General features: G+C 30.1%; 1 protein-coding gene across 2 annotated transcripts; it reads left to right on the top strand.

The window, feature by feature from the left end:
- The first annotated feature begins 3,935 nt into the window (after positions 1-3,935).
- LOC136072104 (glucose-fructose oxidoreductase domain-containing protein 1-like) lies at positions 3,936-10,014 on the top strand. Of its 2 annotated transcripts, none has more exons than XM_065820410.1 (3): positions 3,936-3,967; positions 4,834-5,872; positions 9,493-10,014. In XM_065820410.1, exons 2-3 carry the CDS (start codon positions 4,837-4,839, stop codon positions 9,690-9,692), a joined length of 1,236 nt encoding a protein of 411 aa, XP_065676482.1. In that variant the 5' UTR covers positions 3,936-3,967; positions 4,834-4,836; the 3' UTR covers positions 9,693-10,014. The 2 variants fall into 2 exon arrangements, with proteins under 2 accessions (XP_065676482.1, XP_065676483.1); XM_065820411.1 differs by lacking the exon at positions 3,936-3,967 and adding an exon at positions 4,019-4,137.
- Positions 10,015-10,798: the final 784 nt, after the last annotated feature.

Raw genomic sequence — 10,798 nt, forward strand, 5'->3', positions numbered from 1 at the left:
AAAACAACACTATTCAATATTACACTAAGTGTGAGAAAGATTCAAACAGCGTGGTTAAACTATAAACTTTGAAAAATGCTTATTTGGAAAAGAAAAAGTCCAATTTTTTGGATTTATGTTTTAAAAAAAAGGAATGCAACCAGATCCTGAAAAACTTGATAATATCAAAAACATGCCTGTACCAGAAAACACTAAAGATCTCCAAAGCTTTCCCGGGCTTATTAACTAATTTAAGCGTTTCATTCTACACTACAGTACAATTACTTATCCTTTGCGAAACCTTCTTCATAAAGATTCATCATGGAACTGGAACTTTGAGTACCAGCGTGCGTTCTAAACTGAAAAATGCTTAGACATCAGACTCATGCGTTGGGTACTTCGATCCCAACAAAGAAACTACCGTCTTCACCGATGCTAGTATTGTAGGCATATCGGCAATCATTGTACAAAACACGCCAAATAAACAAGACTTTAAACTTATATCTTATAATTCAAAAGCGCTGTCACTTGTACAACAACGCTACTCTACGCTGGAAAGAGAATGTTTAGCTATAGTGTACGCCTGCGAACACAACAAAACATACCTATTTGGACACCCTTATAAAATGTACAGCGATCACAATTCTATTTTAAAGGTTTTGAACAACCCAAATGCTACAGCACCACTTCGCATTTAGCGTATGACTTAACAATTACAGGGATATTCTTTTGATTTACACTACGTCCAAGGAAAACATAATATATCTGATTATCCAAGTCGACACCCGGTAGACCCTTGTGACAACGAAAGACTAAAAAAATATGTCAACTTTACTGCTAAATACGCATGCACTAAAGCCATTTCACTACTAGATATTCAAAGAGAAACCAAAGCCGATCCTATTCTACGAATACTTACAGAGTTAGTCGCCACTAATACTTGGTATAAACTAACACATCCGAATTGTCCTCCAGAAATAAGAAAGTTTCAAAAAGAGTTACTTGCTTACCGTAAGATTAGCCAAGAACTTACAGTAAATCCAACATCAGACATTATCCTAAAAGCAAATCAAATTATAATTCCATGATCACTAGAGATTACGATTATATAACGGGCGCATAATAGTCACATGGGACTCGAGAAAACCAAGGCACTACTTAGACATAAAGTTTACTTTCCTGGCCAAGACACTAAAGTAGAACAATATTCAAAACAATGTGCAATTTTTCAAGCACTTTTTTTTTTTTTTTTTTGTTATTCACCTCCTCAAGGCCATAAAGGCCACTACAGATAAGGAGGCTACTTAATAGTGGTTATAACCCTCTCTCAACTCTATAACTCCGAAACACGAACCTCGACGAACAAAGCCGCTGCGTGGAGAAACAAGTTGATAAACAAAACTTACCAGCCAAACTATTAATCACACCAACACCATCGGAAGTTTGGGACACACTTAACATAGATTACCTTGGTCTTTTACCCAACGGATTTTATTTGATAGTTTTCATAGACAAAACATCAAAATTTACGGTTGTCGATATTATAAATAATACATCGGCTGACCGTCTTATTGATTTTCAACAGAAAACGATCGCAGTATATGGAATACCGAAAAAAATTATCAGCGATAATAGACCACCTTTACTTCATTCAAAATAAAGATGTTTTTTAAGAGACTGAATATTGAACATAAACGAATCACGCCACTTTGGCCGCAAGCTAACTCACAAGCCGAATCATTCATGAAACCACTGATGAAAACAATACGAGCAGCACACATTGAACGAAGAGGCTGGAAAAAGCAGTTATACAACTTCCTGTTCTCCTACCGTACCATAACTCCCCCATTGCACAACTCTGATACCACCATCTACACTCATGTTCAATCGCCTTACAGGTTTTACAATACCCTCATTTCAGAAAAGGGTTGATACAAATACTAATGATCAAGCTAAGAAGAGACGAGAAAATGCTAAGTTATACAAAAAGAAATAACACGATTCAAAATACCACGTAAAAACTCCAAATTTAAATATTGGAGATACAGTACTGATAAAATAAAAAAGATATAACAAAACTACGGCACTGTTTGAGTTTCAACCCTACACAATTACGGCAAAGAACGGTACAATGATTACTGCCAAATTTCCCGTTGATAACTCGCAAAAAACTCGGAATGCTTCACACATGAAGAAAATACTAATGGATATACAATTCAATCCAACATCAATTAAAAAAGAGGGAGACGAGGAATACTCTCAGAACGAATCAGTTTTACCAGAAAAGGAAATAACAACTACTATGCCGTTGCAACAAAGCCATTATCAAGAACCGAATCCGAAAATATATCCAAACAGATAAAGACGTCCTATAGATTTATGGAGGAAATATTAAAACATTCCCGAACTTTAACAGTAAAACATTTCATTTAAAGAAGAAGGGAAAGATGTAAGAATGTGCTCCGCGATGAAAATCCTAAGAAAACTATTTTTATGTTAATGTAATTTTGTAAAAGGTTATTATATAGAAGTAAGCGATAATAAAGTTTTACTTCATAAAAAAAAATACACAAATATAAACATAATATTGAAATAAAGATTCTAGATAAAGACATCTAGATTAATATTTCAAGCAACATTAAAATTATTTTATGGACATAAACTGCTAATACACCTCGAAAACTTAGTTTTCTTGAAGCTAAATGGAGAGTGACGCCCAGGAGGCAGCGTAAAGTTTCACACCACTAGGATGCCTCATTTCTTATTGACTTTTCAAGTTCTGAATCAATCCCAGTCTGATTTTTCAAGGCTTTAAAGTCTGATTTCCAGACAGGGAAATCAAACGAACGCTTATAACGCTTATAACGCTTTGTTAATTTTCTCTCCGTTGAGAGAAGTTTCGTAAAAAACGGAGGCAGGAACTTTTTGTTTATAGAATCTCTAGGAAAAAGTGCCAGATTTTGAGGTGGTCCATCTAGTATGACTACATCGCATTCAACTGTATATAAAACCCTTCCGCAATGCGGGGTTGTTTCTAACTGCTTGATCACCCAGTTGAATCGCCTCTTAATCCTTAATTAAAAAAGGATTTGAGAATTGTGGTATGTTTTTAATATATGCAGATATTAACTTATCTAACTAAGTATTACAGATATTAACTTATCTAATTAAGATATCTAACTAAGTAAAAAACCGACTTTATTTTTATTTTTAAATTTTGAATAAAAACAAATATTCTTTTCAAAATCAGCATATTATTCTGCTTCTTTTAAGTACCAGATTGTTATAGTTTAGAAGGAAAAAAAATTCAACTATATTGGAACCCGTCAAGAATTTAGAATCCAAACACGAACTTCAAGAACCTATACAAATTTGAAAAAAAAAGGAAGGTTCTTTTTTCACCAAAAGGCATTGATTTACAGTTCAGGCAAATCAAATTTCAAAAATTTTTAAAATCTCTTCACCCTGCTGTATATTTATAATAACATGCTTTTCGAAGATTATGATGTAATTGATAGATTCGCAGCTAGCAAAAAGAGACGCACGATTTTGCATTTTAGATTTTATATTATTTAAATTTGATTTATTAATTAAATTTTGTCTATTACTCTCCAAGGAAAAAAATTAATTTGGGTGTTAAAAATAAAAACCCGAAAATTGTCCTTTAACTCTTTCCTTGAGGAGAGGGATTGAAATGCAGCTAGCTATATAAGGAACCAAATACCCATAGTACTCTACCGAGACTTTTTCCAATTTTTTTTTATTTGTAATTTTTTTTAAAAATTACGCTGACCATTTTTGGTATCAGCATCCCCCCTCCCTCTTCCCACACCAAAAAATTCTGGATCACTGTTTTCAATCATATGATTTTTGGAAAAAGTCAATTACTCTTTGTTTAGATTGTGGTTTCTGCGTAATCTTCTTTTGCCGTGTTTAAAATTTTGAATAGGCGAAGCAAAAATAACTTTTGGTTTCGAATTATTTAAAAGTAAACGTATTTTTGTTTCATATTTATAATAATTTAAATTTTTATTTTTCTACTGATTATTTTTTTTTTAATAAAGCGTTAGTACCACCATGTTCTAAAGAATTACTCCACGAAAATGAAAAACAAGTCCCAAATGGAGTTTGAAAATTGGTGGCGCTAAAATAGTTTTTGTAAATAAAAAAGAAATCTTATTTTTATTTATATCTTTTTTATTTTTACTTAGACTTATATATATATATATATATATATATATATATATATATATATATATATATATATATATATATATATATATATATATATATATATATATATATATATATATATATATATATATATATATATATATATATATATATATATATATATATATATATATATATATATATATATATATATATATATATATATATATATATATATATATATATATATATATACACACACATATATATCCTCATACCTTTTAATTCAATTATATTGCGGGTTTATATCAGAGTTTTCTTTCTTCCAGGTGGGTTACCTTTGTCATGCCTGAAGAGCCTTATCTTTCTTTTAAATAGGATCAGTTTATCTTCATAAATAATTTTATTAAAAAATTACAAAAAAAAATCATTAAATTTTTTTATTCAATCAATTTAAACTTATGTTTTAACATTACTATCCACCTTCTTTTCACATAAGAAAGCTCACTGAAGGTGAGAGCGTTGTAAAAATTATGATTTTTAAGATATTCTATCACACTAAATTGTGTTGGTTACCTTTCTAAAATGCTTTTTAAATATTAATAATTTCTTTAATTTATGCATAATTTTTTAAAGTTTATAATACATAGAAGTTTATTCAAGTTTTCAACACTTGTTTAGATTATGCTCCCTTCTGTTGGCATATTTGGTACTGACAGTCATGCACAAATAATTATATCACTATTTAAAGCTGCAGGGTTTCCTGTAACAGCCGTATGGGGTCAGACATTAGAAAAAGCTAAAAGTTTAGCAAATGAATTAAAAATATCATTTTATACAACAAAAATTGATGAGCTTCTTCTTCATAATGAAGTAGATATTGTCTGTGTGTCGGGTACACCACATCAGTATGCACAGGTTTGTGTAAAAGCATTGTCTATTGGAAAACATGTGTTCAGCTCAATTCCTGCCGGTCTTACTTTGAAGGATGCAAACCAAATGCTAGAAGCTGCCCAATATTATCCAAAATTACTCTCTGTTTTAAATCATCCTTTGCGTTTTCTTGCTGCTTTTATTGAAGCTAAAAAATTACTTTCAAGTGGTTATTGTGGAGACTTAATGGTATGCGAATGTAGCATTCATACTACATCATTAGTTAAACAAAACTATGACTGGCAATGTGATGGATCTATGGGAGGGGGTATGCTGCAAACCTATGGTTCTCATATCATTGATATTTTAGCATTTTTGACTGACAAAAGAGCAATTGAAGTTCAAGGAACATTAGAAACATTTACAAAACAACGGGATGATATGCCTATGTTTCGACATATATCAAGTGATGACTTCTGCTCTTTTCAATTGAAATATCAGAATGATGTTCAAGCATGTGTGACACTAAATTCTCATCTTCCAAGTGGGTTTCTACAAGAACTTATGCTTATTGGTAAAAAAGGTTTTTTAAAAATAGTAAATTGTAACTTATATGGACAAACTAAAGGAAGCAGTGAAGTAGAATGTCTCTATATGGAAGAATATGAAAATGGATCTTTATACGATTCATTCCAGGATTTAGTTCCTGGAATGTACTTATTTGGTCTTGAACAACTTATTGAAGGAGTTAAGATGGCATTTGAAAGCATGCAAGATAGTTCAGTTAGTGCTGATAGAAGAAATGCAGATCACAATTTAATTTCCACTGCTGCAAATTTTGAAAATGGTATAGTATTAAAAGTTATATCTTCTAATAAAAAAATTAATAAATAATTACATTTTCATAGATAAATATTCAATGTTAGAGCATCAGGACCTTGTAAGTTAATAAGGCATAGTCTTTGAATAGCAGTAGGGTGTCCTGCTTTTGCCTGATAAGTTTTCTTTTGTATATATATATATATAGGTTTCCCATATGGTCAGGGTTTTAATATGGTCCTGATTTTAAGTTAGAAAGCTCAGTGCTAAATTAATTAACGTTAAACCTGTCATTGCCCTTTCCTTCGTAAAATCAGGACATGTAAGAACTCTGAGCATAACACAATAAATAGGGCTCTTATATGAACTGATTTTACAAAGGAAAACGCAATGAAAGGTTTAATTTTAACTAATTTTGCTATGCGCTCTCCTACATAAAATCAGAACATATGGGAACCCTCTTTCTTTCTCTCTCTTTCTCTCTCTCTCTCTCTCTCTCTCTCTCTCTCTCTCTCTTTGCAGTGTGACATCATACTGAAATAGCCTGCTGTCTGGGGCTTCAGTACATACAATGACTGACAAATAGCCTGACTCGCAGTGGAGTGCTGCTACATAGACTTAAGGTTTGGGATGGGGCAGCAAACTTATTCATATTTATAATATAATAATATTTATATTTTATATAAGCCCAGGGCTTATATAAAATATGCACCCAAAAGTCTTGAACCACTTAATAATCCATCACCCTACTGGTGATGGATTTAACAAATTGCACTATTCAGTCTAAAGACATCTTTGGGTTACTGGAAGCAGGGTTAGGGTTTTCATGAAACATTCAAGTAAAAGAATGAATATGTGGAAGAAACTGGCAGGTTTTGTAGAAGATAAAGTCAAGAGGTTGCAGATGATTGGTGATACACAATGAACATCAAAAAATAAAGCTCAGGAAGGTGTAATAGGAAGTTATTCTTTGTTGCTAGCAGATTTATTTGCACTTCTGATTTGTGTATTACACCACTGCTTCATGTAATGAATTTGAGATCAAAATTGGATACAAATCTTTGAGTATGAAAAACTGGATGAAATTTAAAACGGTATTGACTGCTATTGTTTATTCGCAGATTTTCAATATATCCACACCTGTTTCAAAATATTTACAAACGGGTGGCTTGGATTTTCTTACCATAAAGATGGTAGAAACCACTTTAAACCGCCTCATTGCAGTCCGTGAAAAATTTCCTGATATTTTCATGAAAGCTGAATTATTTGCAAGATTGGCTAATAATACCATATCTGAAGCTAACAAAGATATCAAAGAAACTTTTGAAATTCAGCTCTCACAAAAAATAGCACGACAAAAAAAGTAAATGCCTGGTATAAATACAAATGATGAAAGCAGGCAAGAATTTCAGGACCCAGTAATGCGGTTTAAGTGTAATGTATTCTATGTTGTTGTGGATACTGCCACTACAGCAATCAAAGACCATTATAAAGGAAATGATGTTGTTATCTTGAGGAATATTGCTTGTCTGGATCCACAAAACTTTCAATCTTTGCGTGACCATATTGACGACATTATTTTTCATGATTTAGCCAATCTTGCTGGTATACAGAGGGAAAAACTGTGCACAGAGATTACATCATTTGCAACTAATTTCCAATTAATTAGTAAGGCTGATGAAACTAAATCTGAGAAATGCTCCTCCAAAAAAGACTGCAAACAGATGTTTGAGTTACATTCTTTGTTTTCTCCATTGCTGCAATTTACATTGTTCTCTAAATTATAAAATGGCATTAAGTCTAAAAATTATAAATTATAAAATGGCATTGTGTCTCTCTTGCACACAAGTCAAGTGTAAGCAAGCTTTTTTGAAGTTGAAAATTGTAAAATATTAATTTTGTAGTATTTTGGGTGAAGAGCACCTCAAATCACTTATTTTAATAAATATTGAGAATGACATAAAAATTGATTACAATGATGTCGTCCACAGTTAGGCAAAATCATAAATACAAGTTTATTTTCAAAAACTTGAAAATAAACTTGTATTTTTCCTAATACTGATAAAGTTATTGGGAAAAACCATTTTAGAATGCCAATAATGTGCAGAAAATATAGTGGTGCAACGTTGCAATTTAGAAATACTGTATTTTTAAAACCTTACATATGAATTTATTTTTTTAAACATGTTGAATAGATATAGATAAGAGAAGATATAGAAATTAGCATGCACAATTAGAAATGCCCTATACCATTATAACAAAAAAGCTATGTGATTAAAGTTTAATTTTTTTCTTGCTCAATACTTTGCTGCCATGAGGGCCCCATCTTTATCTCCCCCCCCCCCCCATGGCCCTTTAAAGCCTGATGACCCTGATGGGATAGCATGTATGCTTTTTAGCATTTATAATACTTAAGTCCTATAAGTATGTGGACCATATGTAGCTAACATATATGTGATATAAATATGATACCCACACATGGCCCATATACTCCATCCCTTAAATAATACAATATCTCATACTATAAGTTTATTTTTTATTTTATATCTTGAAAAATTGTAATAATTTATATCTTTATTTGCTTTTTTAAAATCACCAAGACTTCTTTTTTGTTCAGCAGCTCATAAGCTTTTTAGAATTTTTTTTTTTCATCTTTTTTTATGTTATTTTATGAAATCTAATTTGCAACTACTTTGTTTAAAAGTATTTGTTGAAACTATTTTAGTTTGAATTTTGTAATGATCAATTTTTATCTTTCTTAATTTAAATTAAAGTTTGTTTTTAAATGTAAAGACTAATAGGTAATATACAATATTACAACTGGTCCATAATAAGATTAGATAAGGTTATATATATCTCATTTAATATATGCCATATTTGATGAGTATCCATCATAATATATTATTTTAATATTGTTGTTTTCATTATATAGTGTTAATCCAGCTATAATGTAACTATATATAGTATTGATATAAATATATTAATGCTATATATTAATATTAATATATAGCATTAGCATAATATTAATTAATGTGGTTACTGTACATAAGAAAACTAATTCAATTCAATAGTTTCTCAAATATTATGGCATTTACTTATAAGAAAATAATCAAATGATGTTTTAAAGTTTTAGGAATTTTAGGTTCGATTTTATAATTCTTTTTTATTATTATTATTTTCTTTGTTTTATTTCGATTTATTTATTTGTAATAAATTTTTATAGAACCTTATTTTCCAAAAAAATTTATTTTACTTTTTCCAATTTTTTAATTAAACATAAAATTAAAATACTTACAAGTTTTCTGCTATCCCTGTTTGTTTTTTTGCTTTGTTTTTCTTAAAGACAAAAAGTTTATAAATTTTAATTTTAATAAGCTTAAAAATACTGAAATCTTTTTTTTATGTAAAAGATTTTTTGATGGGTAGACAGGAGAAAGAAAATCTTGTGTTGTCTTGACCAATTAAAAAAAACTTTTCCTATTTGCGTAAATGTTTTTTGTTGTTGTTGGTATTAAAGAAAAGAAAAATAGAAAACAGTATTAAAGAAAGAAAATATGGTATTCAAGAAAATTAAAAAAAAAAACCTAACCAATCTTTCCTTGTTTGAAGTATTTTAGTTTTAATTTCTCAGATTGACTTGATTTTTAGGATGTCACACTCGTGCGGTATTGGATGCTATCGTAAAATCTCACGAGAAACGCGCATGGGTACCGGTAAAACAGCAAAACGATACGAGTCCTCCATTTTGGAGTGTTAAAGAATCTTTATTACAAGAAAACAATAAATCTACGCATCTGTCGCAAGATCTGCACAAAAAATCTCCTATTACAAATAAAAAAATGAAATAATTTTGTTAGTTTCTTTTTCTTCAAAATATATAAATGCAATTCTTAATTACGTATCTAAATATTTTCACATCACGTGTTTAAACTTTTTACACATTTCCTCAAGCGCATTTTTTTACTGATATGCAGTAGATTGTTTTGCAAAATATAGATGATTATGTAGTGTCATTAAAGTCAAAAGGTTCGCAAGGTAATATAGAATCATTGATCATAGTTATTATGTGTTATCAAGTAAGATATTATCGAAAAATATTTTGTATTTATTTTTTAAAATCTTTAAGAATGTTTTAATTAATTTATTGCTATTAAATGTTATTTTAATTTATTTGACTTTATATTTATTTTTAAATTAATTATATTTCCAAGCCATAATTTAGCCAGGATAGTTTGTGCACTCTTCAACGGGTTTCCATCAGGCCATAGTGGCAGTGTTGAGATGCTCAATCCCCGGCTCAGCGACTCATGAGAAGCATATTATCTCAAGATTATTATCGATCGTAATTTTGGTTAATTTAAGAGATTAACATCTTAATTAATCGTGTATTAATCTTACGCATTTAATTGTATCTAAGTAATTTTTACTAAGCAATTAATATTTGATGTTTGTTTTATCAAGTATGGTCGTCTACAAACTGCATCACGCTTTAGGGGGAAGGTGGTAGTGGTCTTATGAAGACTAGTGTTATCAAAGTACTCGGTACTTCGGTACCAACACGGTTCTTTATTAAAAAAAATTGTTAAAAGTCTTTCAAAGTACCGTGTATATCCTTAATAACATTATTACCGATTCATTAAAATAGTGCTATTTATAAAGCCCGTTCTTTATTCAGATAATTTTAAGAAATACTGTTTATAAGTAAAGCGTAATAGCGTAAAGTAAGGATTTGTTAGCGTATAAAAAAAGGATGACTTGCAATTTAGTTAAAGTATCTTTCCGTGCAAAAATTGTCTAAAATCTTAATGGAGAATGGAGTTTAACAGCTTTTAATTAAATTAATTTAAATAAAAAAAACAAAATTAAAAATGGAAACCCGAAGAATAACACTTTTAAAAAAGAAATGGTGTCAAACTAAGATATACAGTGGTGGCCAAAAGTTTTGGAACAAAAC

The sequence above is a fragment of the Hydra vulgaris genome, chromosome 15 (assembly GCF_038396675.1).
Source record: "Hydra vulgaris chromosome 15, alternate assembly HydraT2T_AEP".
NCBI lineage: Eukaryota > Metazoa > Cnidaria > Hydrozoa > Anthoathecata > Hydridae > Hydra > Hydra vulgaris.

What these genes read in the sequence shown, in the direction of transcription:
- LOC136072104 (XM_065820410.1), top strand. Translation starts at nt 4,837, where the DNA reads ATGCTCCCTTCTGTTGGCATATTTGGTACTGACAGTCATGCACAAATA. An exon ending in TGCTGCAAATTTTGAAAATG is followed by an intron (nt 5,873 to 9,492) that starts GTATAGTATTAA and finishes CTTGATTTTTAG; the next exon opens with GATGTCACACTCGTGCGGTA.